At 35.0% G+C, this 14,939-nt stretch overlaps 1 protein-coding gene across 22 annotated transcripts in view; it reads right to left on the reverse strand.

Annotated features, from left to right (window-relative positions):
• Positions 1 to 14,939, reverse strand: part of OSBPL8 (oxysterol binding protein like 8) — a 220,619-nt gene that overhangs the window by 41,751 nt on the left and 163,929 nt on the right. For all 22 annotated transcript variants that reach the window (XM_077952327.1, XM_077952326.1, XM_077952324.1 and 19 more), the window contains 5 exon segments: positions 10,628 to 10,705; positions 7,779 to 7,880; positions 5,589 to 5,792; positions 2,551 to 2,635; positions 779 to 950 (listed from right to left, as the gene is read on the reverse strand). In XM_077952327.1, coding sequence (XP_077808453.1) covers positions 779 to 950; positions 2,551 to 2,635; positions 5,589 to 5,792; positions 7,779 to 7,880; positions 10,628 to 10,705 — 641 coding nt within the window.

Genomic DNA, 14,939 nt, shown 5'->3' on the forward strand with positions numbered 1-14,939 from the left:
TTTAAAGTAATACAGAGAGAGAAAAAAAAAGAAACAGGCAAAAGGATAGGGAAGCAATGTTTAAATCAGGCTACATGGAGAAGAGGAGAATAGCAGTCTAACTTTGAGAAGAGCAACCTCAATGCTGATGAAAGTAACTACAGAGCAGAAGCCAAGGGGTGGGGAAAGGGAGGAAATGGAAAAGTCTGATGTTTTTCCTGCAAAGCAACAAAAAGACCTGAATCTCAAGAAAGTCTTTGCACTACTGCCCAGTTTCCTTGGAGAAATGCTTTTTTAGTGTTAACTACAATAAATGCTTCAGGGAATAAAACCACAAATAGGATACAGTTTCATTCCAAACAGGATATAAATGAATTTCACAAATACCAGGTAGAGTAAGTCCAGTGCCATTACTAAAAACGTGTTACTCTATAGAAAGACAGATTATGTCTCATAGTTATAAAGCTTCACATATGATGTAATATTTGAGACTGATCTTGAAGATCAGGCAGAAATCATTCTTAATAGAAGAAACATCATGCACAGACAAGGTGAATAATTAGCATGGCTATATTTGGGAAAGATAAAGTAAATCACATTGGCTGGAATCCCTAAGGAAATACATTTCTACACCTGATTACAGCAGCTAAACAAATTTTAAGCCAGTCTTAGGCCATATAACAGGAAGATATGCAAATTTCAGTCCTAGATACACTACTAAAATTCTAGGCCTGCCAACTAATTTTGTGAACAGCACAGTCTCTGAAACATTACCAAATCAGTGGCAATATCTACTTACTGGAAGTTGTCACCACTGTGGAGATTGTTAGCACGTAGTAAGCCATAGAAAGTTACATGTGTGCTATCTGATGAAACGCTTAGGTCATGTTCCTTTCCTTCTCTGATCATTGTACGTTTAAGAAGACTAGAACATTTCAAAGCCAGCTCCAAAGCGTCCATCCAGCACCTTCCTAAATGAACACAGATTCATAAGCAGTATAATTTTTAAAACTATGAAACTAGCATGCATCTTAACTTACCCTGTTACCACTATTTCTTTGAGAAACATGCACTAGAAAAGTTAATCTGAACATAACATCTGCTAGAACTTTTTAATGTAATCTTTCAGTTTTCCAAATGCTTTTCACATACTAAGCAGGTACAAACCACTGATAAATGAATAGTATACAGCATGCATTAGAAAGTATACCCAATCTAAAATAAACATACTTTATTTTTCAAATCTTAGGACATTAACAAGCAGTATAATTTGAAGGTATCAAGCAAGGTACATAAAATATACTGGAGGATTTATGGTTCTACTATAAACAAACTATCTGAAGTAACTGTTTTTGATAATAGAAGGTCTATCCTTAAGATTAACATCCATTCTACCTGTATGTATGAAACTTTTTAAGTCAGGAAAATGCCTATATAATGCTACTATTAACTGCCATATTAGTTAAGAGAAACATTAATAGTTTTATTTTTTAAATAAAAATTTAAAAGTGAATTAGCAGAAAACTTTTCACTTATATTTGGGGCTCTTAATTTTCATATATATCACTTCAAGATTTGCTGGGAGTATCAGTCAAGTAAAGCATTTTCATATTGAAAGCTCATACCTATATTTTAATTAAAAAAAAATCATCTGAGGCCAGGTGTGGTGGCTCACGCCTGTAATCCCAGCACTTTGGGAGGCCAAGGCAAGCGGATCATGAGGTCGAGTGTGGGACCATCCTGACCAACATGGTGAAACCCTGCCTCTACTAAAAATACAAAAATTAGCTGGGCATGGTGGCGTGTGCCTGTAGTCCCAGCTACTCAGGAGGCTGAGAGAGGAGAATGGCTTGTACCAGGGAGTCGGAGGTTGCAGTGAGCTGAGATCGTGCCACTGCACTCCAGCCTGGCAACAGAGCGAGACTCCATCTCAAACACAAAAACAAACAAACAAACAAAAAAACATCAGATAAAAGTAAACTTTGGAAGGTTACAAGATTCCCTACACCAACCTTGTCTAAACTACGAAACATGAAAGCATGAAAGTGAGGACAAAATCTGTTATTAAGATTTGAAAGCTACCTTGATATCACTTAAGTTTTTCTCTCCCCATATTTGCTTCATGAATTAAGTATTAAAGGAGGAATAAAAAAGGTTGTACTCGAATGTCTTATGTAAAAAAAACAAAACAAAACAAAACAGTATATGTCTCATAAATGGTAACATTTAGTAGTAAAATATAAAAAGTATTAAATGTATCTTTAAAATAAAACATGAGTTACCATAAAGATCACTAACAAGTTAAAAGGTGTTAATATGTCCATGGAGGATGAAGAAGAAAACTCTGAACTGCTAACTCATTGATAAATCACACAATGCTTCCTTTCTATCAGATTTCCCTATTTGTCTATTAAGTTACTCATATATTTAGCATTCAAAGCAATTTACGATTACCATGCTTCTGCTGCAAATGCCATACTAAAAATATATTTCCCCAGAATAATACAAAGCGGCATAAAAAAACTCTTAAAAATGAAGACCAAAATCCAATCCATCAAAAACTATATTTACCATCTGACTCTGAAGTAGCTCGGATGATCAAATAACTGCTAGGTAAGGGCTGAGTAATGGATCCAACCGCTTCACCTTTTGGACCCTTAATAACAAAATAAACAAAATAAATGGTAGAGAGTAAGTATTATGAGATCTCAACTTTATACTATCCAATATTATCTGTAATAATCTAAATCAGGTATGGATTATAATCTAAAAGCAAATAAGCTTTAATTTCATCATTCTTGATAATGCAAATGTTAAGTATTAAGAAAAATTTTCTAACAAATATATCTCCTTAGCAGAAAACTGAACAAATTAATTATCACTTAAATATTACCTCTATATATTGCTTACATACTAAAAAGAACCTGCAATTTACCATATTAAACCAAATTTTAACTTAACAATGTCCATCCCATGGATACAACTAATGAGATAAGAAATACTAAATTTCTAGAAGGCTAAAGAAAGCATCTGGAAATAGAATTATAATTCAAAAGAAAAAGAGAAATGAATTTTAACTGGGTCTAAGGAAAAATAAATCTCTACTTTAAAACCAATGACATATACCTGTTTTTAAACACCAACTATATACGCTGATTTTATTTTTCCAGAAACATGAAAGAAAAAGACATTCTGTTGTTGTTGTTGGCTAGGGTTGTTTTATAAGTATACAATACCAACACTAATTAATATCACCAATGCTAAACTTAGGTAGACACAATAGAAAGGAAACTAAGTATTGAATTTAAAATATAATTTTGATACAAAAGCTTAATTTTTAAGTTGTTTTCAAAGGGTTCTTTAAAGTTATCAGGTCAAAAAACAAAACAGATTTCCAAAACGCATAAAATGTCAGAAAGTAAAGATGTAGATTCAAAATGAAAACAGAAAAAAAATTAATATGGCTTTAACAAATACCGTAATATTCTGCATTTTCAAATAGCTTTACAATTTATGGGCCAGTTCCTAAAACCAGTATACAGTGGGACATGTAATCAGACCGCCTGGGTTTCAATCATGGCTCCATGCTAGAAAAACAGAGTTCAATCTCTTTATGTGTATAATGGGAAGAAACTGTATCTTCCTTATAGGTATGAGAATTAAATAAATGATTTCATGTAAAATACTAAAGTACCTGACATGAACTCATAGCTGTTACTATTTCCTAATCATAAACACTGGCTTCCAAAATATTTAAACAATATCCTAAGTAGGTTTTGCTTGTGGGAAGTATTTATATAATTATACAGATTTCTCTCTTCTTCCAATAGTAAGAATTAAATATTATAAATTTGACATTAAAATCATTAATGGCTTAAAATTTATTTTAATGCTTGCAATTCCTAAGAGTAGTAGAATACTATATTTATATACATACACACATATGTGTGTATATATAGTATTTTTGTATATGTGTATATGTATACATATATTTTGTTGTTGTTGTTTAAAAAGGTTTTGAAAGTCATTTTCTCCACTTGAGAATCGCTTAATATATAAATGTCAGAGGTTCGGGGGTTTAAATTCTTTCCCCTGAGGGAAGCACCTAACCTCAGAATGGAACTAACTCGGTAATCCCAAATTTATTCTTGCTGTGACTCCAGGCTACTGAAATAAAGATTAAAAAGTACAAGTTTTTTCCTAGGTGTATGTATATTGCATTATTAAGCAATACCCTCCCCGCCCCACAAAAAGGATTAAGCTACTTTTTGTTAACCGTAATCTCGATGAGGTGGTTTTCCCTAAAGGAGAAATTCTAACTTCTTTATTCTACAATAACTGGCCTTCTCAGAAACTAAAGCAATGATCATTTTGTAAAAACTTAAACTAGGCTAGGCATGGTGGCTCACATCTGTAATCCCAGCACTTTGGGAGGCTGAGGCAGGAGGGCCCAGGAAATCAAGACCAGCCTGGGCAACATAGAAAGACCCCATCTCTACAAAACTTTTTTTAAAAAATTAGCTGAGCATGGTGGCAAGTGCCTGTGGTCCTAGCTACTTGGGAGGCTGGGGTGGGAGAACTGCTTAAGCACAGAAGGTTCAGGCTGCAGTGAGCAATGATCATGCCACTGCAGTCTAGCCTAGGTGATAGTAAAATCTTGCCTAAAAAACACACATACATACACAAAACCACTTAAACTTGACTCATTTATTCTGTTAGTATAATACTTTTTTTTTTGAGACAAGGTCTTGCTCTGTTGCACAGGCTGAAGTGCAATGGCATGCTCATGGCTCACTGAAACCTCCTTGACCTCCCAAGCTCAAGTGATCCTCCTACCGCAGACTCCTGAATAGCTGGGACTACAGGTACATGTCACCATACTCGGCTAATTTTTGTATTTTTTATAGAGACGCGGTTTCACTATGTTGCCCAGGCTGGTCTTGAACTCCTGAGCTCAAGCGATCCAACTGCCCTGGCCTACCAAAGTGCTGAGATTACAGGAATGAGCCACTGCACCCAGCCACAGTAATGCTTTTCAGTTATAAAAAACATTAATGCTTCATCTTTAAAGAAACCTGTCTCTTTCTCAAGAGTAAGTAAGTAAAAAAAAAATTTTTTTTAAAGAGTAAATAAGATTGCTTCTGCTTATAATAGGCTTCCCATCACACCTTTGCATCACTACAGGAAAGACCACAAAAAAAAAAAAAAAAAAAAAAGGCAATTTCTGTTCCAGGGAATTCTACTTACCATTTTGATAAAGAGAAAAAACATGGGGCGGGCCGCGGGAAACAAAACAAAACCAACAACAATAAATATAATACAATGTTACAAAGCTGAGTTAGTAATTACAAACTGAAAAACATAGTACAAATTGAATCCCCAAGGGCAAAAGAGATAAAAAGATGCAATATAAAAAGTTAGACCTCAAAGGTAAAGCTTTTTGGTGCACATTTTGTTGTGAGTAGAGGCAGAATGGGGAATAATGCACTGGAAAGCACAACAGATTTATAAGTCCTGGCAGAGGACGAATCTCATTTGATTGATTTATCTCAGTTCTATTCATGGATTATCATCTTTACCTTTCACCTATATAACAAGCGCTTACATACCTTCACTGCCCAAATAGATTGCTCCAAAGGATGGAAAAGTTTGAAACAAAAGCCATCCTTTTTTGATGGACGTTCAATGATTTCACAGGCATTCAGAAGAACTGTTCCTACCCACTGACCATTTTTTTGGGTTTTATAGATCAGTAGCACCCCAGGTTTCAACACACACCATAACTTGGTCCAGCTCTTTAGAGTACCACGAATCTACAGAAAGATAAATTTATTTTAAAAATGAAGATCTGTTCTCCAAGGTCCAAACCAAAAAATTGCAAATACGATGTTTTAATCTAAAATTTCCATAACATGCACACTTTAAATATTTTATTTAAAAGCCACTACATGGCAAGCACAGCAAACAGACATGAAAATGACACGGCTCTTGTTTCTAAGACACTTAAATTTTAGTGAGAGACAGGCCAACAGTTTCGAAATAGTGTACTAAGTAGAATAATTTTCCTAATCTCCCTGACCAGGTTGGGGCCATTAAAATATACTTTCCTAGTACTGAGATTCTTCTTTTTGTAACATTGATCATGGCTATAATCTTATTTGTGTGTATATGATGATTCTGCTTAAAATAATTTTTCCCCTTTACCACATCAACAGTGCTGAAAACACTGCTGGCACACACTAGGCATTCCCTAAGTATTTGGTGAGCGGTAGGAAGAGAAAATAATTTCCTCCTAGCCCCTAAAATTACCTTATTCAAATTACTTTGTTCCCAGTAATTACATAAAGTATGCCATATAAATTTACTGGAGGATATTTTAAAATACAAGTTACATGAATCCCTATACTCTCATAAAATGTTCCTTATCCTAGGGTTTAACGCTATGTCAATAGTAAGTCTAAAACTACTTTTTCTATAAATTTCCATTTCCATCACCTATTAAAATTGTATCTCTGCAATTCAGTGAATTCAAAATAGTGAAATGATATTAATATTTAGATCAAAAATAAGAATTATACTTCTATTTACTGTAAAACATCTGTTATTTCAATGCACCTACATGAAGTATGAAATAATACAGGATTCCATAATCCCCCAAATAGGCATACCACCGTAACTCTCAACAAGAAACATTTAGAAAGAAGGAGTTTGGAACCAGGCATGAAGAAAAGAGAAAATCTAAGATATGTGTATAAGTAAAAGAATGGTAAGACAAGAGAGGCGAAAGGAAGACAGGTACTCTAAAATAACATTTTGCATCATGGAGATGCAACAGAACACGGAGGACAAATTATCAGAAGGAAGGTAAGGTAGAGAAAGTCAGCCAGAGAATGTGCTGGGGACTTAATAGAGGGCAGCTTTAACTCTGAAAAACCTAAGTGAGATCTTGAGCTAACGCACTTCTAAGTAGAGTCAAAACAAGTTGGAAGGTGTTATTAGCACAAGATTGAAAACCCTAGAATTAGTTACCTGAATTGTCAGGGAAACTATCACTAGACTCTCATTTTAGTGAGGGGAGTCCTGTGACAGATCTCATAAGGCTTACGAGGTCAGAGGCCTTAGTAAGTCTTGGCAAAAGTGGAAAGTTTTCAGGGTTGGAGTGATTCTCAGGTACACGCCAAGTGCTAAAATTTCCTGTGAGTCAGAGTCCTACAAGATCATTCTTAAACTTAGGATTCCTACAGCTGTCTTTCAGATAAGAATGAGAAAGAGGATAGAGTGACCAGGATGAAAGAAAAGGAAATAAAAATAACCAAAGGCCAAAAGAATAGGGTCCGGAAACAGCAATGTGTGCTTGTCTGATAATTAACAATTTTCATTTTTAAAAAATATATTATGTATCCAACTATTTTAAAATAGCTTTTATATTAAATTTGTCTCATCTTTTCAATAATATACTAGGTGTACGGTAATACTTAACAATAATTGGAATAGCAAGCAACGTATTTTTTACAGCACATTGTATTAGACAACATATCACACAAATCTAAAAGCTTTTTTAAAAGAACTGCTATACTGTATGTAATTGATGCTACTGTTAAGAAAGACATTAAGATTCCTTCTCTTCATTAAGATGGGAACACAGAACCTCCGGGAATACAATAATAGTTTCTTTGCCAGTGAAAAACAATCATCTTAGGAGTTGTTTTTGTCTTGCAGGCTTTAGGTATACTCTGGGCTTTTCCATTCCAGTAAGTGAACATCCAGCAATCTGAATTCATGATTCAAAACACACTGACCTTCAACCAATCAGCCATAACAATAACAGAAGGATCTGTGATTGTACTGAGCAGCTCCTTTGTGGCTCTTTTCTTTTCTTCTCGGTAATTTTTCTTTTGTACCTATTTTACAGAAATAATAGAAAAGCTAAAAACTCAACAGAAATGAGCAATTTATTTTAAGTTCAGGGGTACAAATGCAGGTTTGTTATATAGGTAAACCTGTGTCATGGGGGTTTGTTGTACATATTTTATCACTCAGGTATTAAGCCTAGTAGCCATTACTTACTTTTCCTGATCCTCTCCTTCCTCCCACCCTCACCCTCTGAAAGGCTCCAGTGTGGGCTGTTTCCCTCTGTGTGTCCATGTGTTCTCATGATTTTGTTTCCACTTCTAAGTCAGAACATGCAGTATTGGTTTTTCTGTTTCTGAGTTAGTTTGCTAAGGATAATGCCCTCCAGCTCCATCCATGTCTCTGTAAAAGACATGATCTCATTCTTTATTATGGCTACATAATATTTCACGGTGTACCACATTTTCTTTATCCAGTCTCTCATTGATGGGCATTTAGGATGATTCCATGTCTTTGCTATTGTGAATAGTGCTGCAATGAATATACACATGCATGTGTCTTTATAATAGAACGATTACATTCCTTTGGGTATATACCCAGTAATGGGATTGCTAGGTCGCATAGTTCTGTCTTTAGGTCTTTGTGGAATCACCACACTGTCTTTTATCCTAATAGTCTAGTATTCTAAAGAGGTTTAGAATTTCATACTATAATGGTGAGAGTATAGTATAAAATTCTAAACCGCTTTAGAATTCCAGAATCTGACAATAAAAATACTATATATATATATATATTTTTTTTCTTAGCAGGAGGAGTTAGTCTTAGACAACCAAGGTTAGAATCTAGTTTTTCTGATCACTAGTGCAGTTCTACATATCTTTTAAATAATTTTACTTCTTTTTTTTTTTTTTTTTTTGAGACAGTCTCACTCTGTAACCCAGGCTGGGGTGCAGTGGCAGAATCTCAGCTCACTGAACCTCCATCTCCTGGGTTAAGGCAATTCTTGTGCCTCGGCCTCCCAAGCAGCTGGGATTATAGGCATATGCCACCATGCCCGGCTAAGTTTTGTATTTTTTGTAGAGATGGGGTTTCACCATGTTGGTCAGAATAGTCTTGAACTCCTGGCCTCAAGTGATCCGCCCACCTCTCAAAGTGCTGGGATTACAGGCGTGAGCCACCACACCTGGCCAAGTTTACCTCTTTTTAATTACACAATGCATTAACACAATCTCACAATAAAAATTTCAAACATAAAGCTAGAAGCCATTTTTATTATACCCCATCCTATTCCAATCCTCTAAATTGATGACTGTTAATCTTCTGGAAAACACTGTCTTTTCAGACCTTTTCTAAGTAACAACCTATAAAACATTTACATTTTGTGTTTAGCATGCAAAAAGTTCCCCAAGTAAACATTTTTTGAAGAGTATTCACGTCTGTATCATTCTCATTCTTTTAAGTGTTACATAGGATTCCTACTGCAAATTAAAATAATAAGCGCTCTAACACTGAGGGCATTCTGTGAACCAGCCACAGTTCTAAGCACTTTACTTGTATTGTCATTACCTCATTTAACCCTCACAACAACCTTGTGAAGTAGAAGTATTATTATCCTTGTTTTATAGATAAGAAAACTGAGGCAGAGAGAGTAACCTGCTCAGAATCACACATTTAGTAAATTGTAGAGTCAGCATTCAAACAGAGGCAGACTAGCTCCCAAAGCTATTCTTTTAACCACTGGCCTATACTGCTTCTAAAATATTTATTAATATATTCTCTTACTGATAGAAACCTTCTCTGTTACCAATTTTTTCAGATAACAAAGAATGCCACAACTGTTTGCAATTGAAGTTTTGTTCTCTTTCCCAATACTAATATGTAAGTTATACATAATTAAGAAACCATAACTATAAAATTAGTTTATCCAAAATATCAAAGTTTCACCTTCATAAGTAAGTTAATTCTAATCATTTGGGGAATCAGCAGTGGACTAATGAGGTCTTATTGTTGCTTTGTTGTTATAATTTGGATAGGGGAAGAGTGATGATAACCTATTAGTGACTACATTTTTAAAAACTAACAAAATCTTATGCCAGAAAAGTTGCATTTAATGATAAACAGACTAGACATAATACAATTTTAATAATTCTATACCCTCAAAACTTTAGATTTTGGTCTTTATTAATCTATCTGATTTAATATGGGATGCAAATACAAATATATATAGGAACAGGCATGGAACACAAATGGTAAAATAGACTAGGCAGGAACCAGAGCCAGTTGGAAAGCAAGTGTTTCTTAAGCTCCAGATTCTATGGCCACTCAGGAAGGTAAGCCCAATGCTACATATTTCTCAGAGAAATTGGATAGCTGAACTTTTAATTAACTGTTGGGTCAAAATTTTAAAACATTATGCAGGTCAAGGTCAGGCCATGACCCCGGAGTTAGTAATCTCTAAATTCAATGGGTGCCAGAGTTCCCATCAGGAGTTCCACAACACAGGGATGATATACCTAGTTCGGATACATCTGTGTAAAGATATCAAGTCCTCAGCCTCTGCAGCTGCCATTTGAGGCCTGAAGCAGTCTGCTCTGGGACACTCAACAATCAGCCTTATCAGTTGACCACAGTGTACCATACAAATATTAACATTTTCTATGTGTGCCTGCCTGTCTGTACCACTGGATGTTTTTTCTTTCTTTAGGAACACACATATATATTTATCTTATTAGCCTACTTCCAAACACACATGCAAAGCACAATGTAAATTACCTTTCAGAAATAACTGGAAACTAACCTTAAGAGATTCTTTTTTTGTGAGTTTGCTTGAAGTTGAACTGTCCTTCTCTGAGCCATTATAAAGTTTAGATTCAGACTGAAATCATACAGAAACAGAAGAGAAATAATTAAATCCTTCAGATTTTCTACACATAGCATAAAAATTAATGTTAAAACTATGTGACATCTTTCTCATTTATTGCTATGATTTAAGCAAATGTCAATTTTCAAATAGAATTTTTCCCTATATAGTATGTCTTTAAAAATGAATCCACGTTAAATCCATAAATATAAAAAAGTTAAAACTAATCAGTATACAAACCTACAATGTGAAGTTAAGTAAGATCATTTGTAGATTTTACATTTTTTTTAAGACTATTTCTAAGAACATATATAATTATTTATTCCTAGGACAAAAGTAGCCAAAGTAATTGTATCTTTTAACAGTTGAAATATTCTAAAAAAAAAAAAAAGACACAAATTCTAACAAGCTGATGCACATATTGCCCTGCTTCTACTCCTCCTTCAATAGGAAGAAATACAAACACTTTTAGAAACCAGTATTAAGTCACTCTATCTAATCTGTACAGTGTGTAAACACCAATATTTCTAGGATCTACTACTTTCTACCTATCAAGTGAGTGGGATTTCCTCACTAAATTATTCATGTCTTAAATTTCTTTCCAGACTTTCAGTTTATACTTCACATTTTTATTTAATCTTCACAAGAATCTTGAAAAATAGGCACAACAGATTGTTTTATCTCCATTTTACAAATCATGAAAGGGAGGCTCAGGAAGGTTGATTTTCCAAACTAACAATCACTAACACTGCAGAGATCAGAACCCAGGTTTCCTAATGCAATGCTTGTTTAAAGAGACCACATAGGTTCACCAGAGTAGAAAAGCACAAAACTTAAAAGCTCTATTTGTTTTGGAAAAACAAAATTAAACATACTCCTTCAACTTCTAGAAGTTTTATTTTTAACTATTGTTAGACATAGCAGAAGGCACTTAAAGTTCTTAGCAGTACTCCTAAGTAGTGCCAAGAAAGTATGCAGAATCTGATCCAAATGGTGGCTTTCAAATGTTGAGCGGCCAGATGTGCATAATATTACTAGATATCATCAAGGATACACACCTTTGTATACAAGTCCCTCAATTTTTAGATTAATAAGAACAGATAACACATTTATTTGTCAACGATACCCAGTGTGTATCACCCAAAGAAAAGAAAGAACTCAGTAAATATCTAATGAATTAATAAAATGAAAATAAAATAGGTACTTGCAGCTCATTTCTCTCATCTCTCCTAAAAACACTTCTGCTACTTGGCATGAAATATGGGCTATTAAGGTGATGGTATTAACTGGCTGAACCAGAAGGGAAATGCAAACAATTTTCAATGTAGAAATCAACCTAGTTAAACTTTTGGGAAAGTTACTCCTTTAAGAACTGGAGTTGAAACATCACATTAATTACTCCAATGATGATGGCATATATTGTGATACCAAAACAATTTCATAACATTCCTCAAGCCAAACAGGTTTCTGTCTTCTCCTTGGCCCTGGGAACACAAAATGGCATGGCTATTGTCAGAGGAATATGATGGCTTAAAATTATTAGGAGATTCTACTTCCCACAACTTAATAGGATAATGTTTACAGTAGTGTACTTTCTAAAAACTATTAAACAAAAAATGTTAATAGTATTACCTTAAAAGTTAATGAATATTCATGGTTGTTTACTATTTACCAAGTACAGTTAACTCTTGAACAACACAGTTGGAACTGCGTAGGTCCACTTATAGGCAGATTTTTTTTCTACAAAAGTTACACTGAGTGTACCTGCCTTTCTTGCTTCCCCTACCACCTCCTCCACCTCTTCTGCCTCTGCCACCTGAAACAGCAAGACTAACTCTTCCTCTTCCTTCTTAGCCTACTCAATGTGAAGATAACAAAGACAGACCTTTCTGATGATCCACTTCCACTTAATAAATAGTAAATACATTTTCTCTTCCTTATGATTTTTTTTAAATAACATATTCTTTCCTCTAGCTTACTTTATTGTAAGAATACAGAATACAATACATATACAAAATAAGTGTTAATTGACTATGTTATCAGTAAGGCTTCTGGTCAACAGTACACAATTACAGTAGTTAAGTTTTTAGGGAGTCAAAAGTTATATGCAGATTTTTATATGCACAGGGGAGTGGAGGGTCAGTGCCCCTAACCTCCATGTTGTTCAAGGATCAACTGTATATGTTAAACATTTACATACTCAAAGCAGACTTAAGAGATAGAGTTGTATCCCTCTTTTACTAATGAAGACACTAAAACTAACAGATTACATATCTTTCCAAAGTCGCAAAGCTACAAAGTGGATGAGCTGGGATTTGTACCCTCATCTAATTCCCAGCTTCATGTTCTTACTTATCTCACTATATTAATTTCTCATCTTTTAAAACTGTTCATATGGTATCTTAAAGTTAAGATCTATCTTTACGAACAAGAAGAAATCTGTGGCCGGGCGTGGTGACTCATGCTGGCAATCCCTGCACTTTGGGAGGCTAAGGCGGGAGGATTGCTTGAGCCCAGGAGTTCAAGACCAGCCTGGGCAACATGGTGAGACACCGTCTCTATGAAAAACACAAAAATTAGCTAGGCATAGTGGCATGTCCCTGTAGTCCCAGGTATTCGGGAGGTTGAGGCAGGAGAATCACCCGAGCCTAGGAGTTTCAGGCTGCAGTGAGCAGTGACTGCACCACTACACTCCAGTCCGGATGATAAAGTGAGACCTTGTCTTAAAAAAAATCAAATTTGTTTCCCTAACAATTAAGCTCTAGCTTGGTTATTCCTAAAAGATTACTGTACATAGGGACCAGCAGGCCAGAAGGGCGTCACATGAGCTTGGTAAACCGACCTCAAGGAATCTTTAACTCACATACCTCAAGGAATCTCTGACATAACGTGCAGTCTAGTTCTGAAATACAAAAAGGAATGACCACGTTCCAGTCTTTTCTACATTACTACCTCAGTTTTTTAAATCAAAACACCTTTCAAATGCCAAAAATGTAAATGATTTTTTTGTTGGGGACATTTTACTAAACTAAGTTTCCCTTCCTTCATAAACTTTATTGACCACTCTCTTAAGGATGACCATCAAGATAGGCAAGTTTAATGTATATTACTGCTTGCCTCTTTGTTAAATGGCATTAGAATGCTTAGCATGTTGTATTTTTTCTTTCCTTCTCTTTTTCTTCTCTCTTTTCCCCTTTAACTGCTGTCCCCTTATAGGCTCTGTGACTTTGAGAAGTTAATTTCATCTGTCAGTCTTAGTTTCTTCATCTGTAAAATGAAGATACTACTACTAATTTATAGGGTTGCTTTGAGGGTTAAATGATACTTAAAGTGTTTAACTTAGTACTTGGTAATATATTGTTTCAGGTTTATGACTATATCTCAGATTGCAAGTGCTATCAAAAATCTGACCTTTAGAGATTTAAATAATGGGATATTTATTTATGAAAATACTTTGCAATTTGCTTTGAAAATTATATAATGCTACAGATATAAGGAACAACAAGGATAATGATAAGTTACTGTGATCACATCAGACATTCTGGTTTAGAAACGTTTGTTAACCGTCCAGGTAAATGTATATTTTAAAGCAAGTAACAGATTCAGCAAACCTACAAGGCAAGTAGTTAAATGGTTGAAGAATCAAGAGATGTGAGCTCAAAAACCCCTTATCCTTTTAACAGAATTCCTTTTATCTCACTAGACACATTAGTTATGTTGTAATTCCTTTTGTTGAGATGGGTAATTAAAAATTCATTTTAAAATGCTAGTTTGTTTGGGATAATCTGATTAACCAACTTTTCCAATTCACTTATTCATACAATGAAAAAGCCTAGGAAAAGGTGCATGAGAAAGAGGAATTGCCTTATTTTATTTCTTGAGACAGGTCTCACTCTGTCACTCAGCCTGGAGGGCAGTGGTATGATCACAGCTCACTGAAGCCTCCAACTCCTGGGCTCAAGTGATCCTCCCACCTTAGTTTCCCGAGTAGCGAGTCAAGGTCTTGCTAGGTTGCCCAGGCTGGTCTCAAACTCCTGGGCTCACGCAATCCTCCCACCTCAGCCTCCCAAAGTGCTGGGATTACAGGCAAAAGCCACTGTGCCCAGCTCCTTTATTTTTAAATAATGTCTGGAGATGAGGCAGGTGTATTTCATTGTGTTAATCAGGCTCAATTAAGAATTTTAAGAAATGACATTTAACCTAAAATCCTGTGACCAAAATGAGAGTATTCATATTTTTTGCATCAAGT

Source organism: Macaca mulatta, chromosome 11 (assembly GCF_049350105.2).
Source record: "Macaca mulatta isolate MMU2019108-1 chromosome 11, T2T-MMU8v2.0, whole genome shotgun sequence".
NCBI lineage: Eukaryota > Metazoa > Chordata > Mammalia > Primates > Cercopithecidae > Macaca > Macaca mulatta.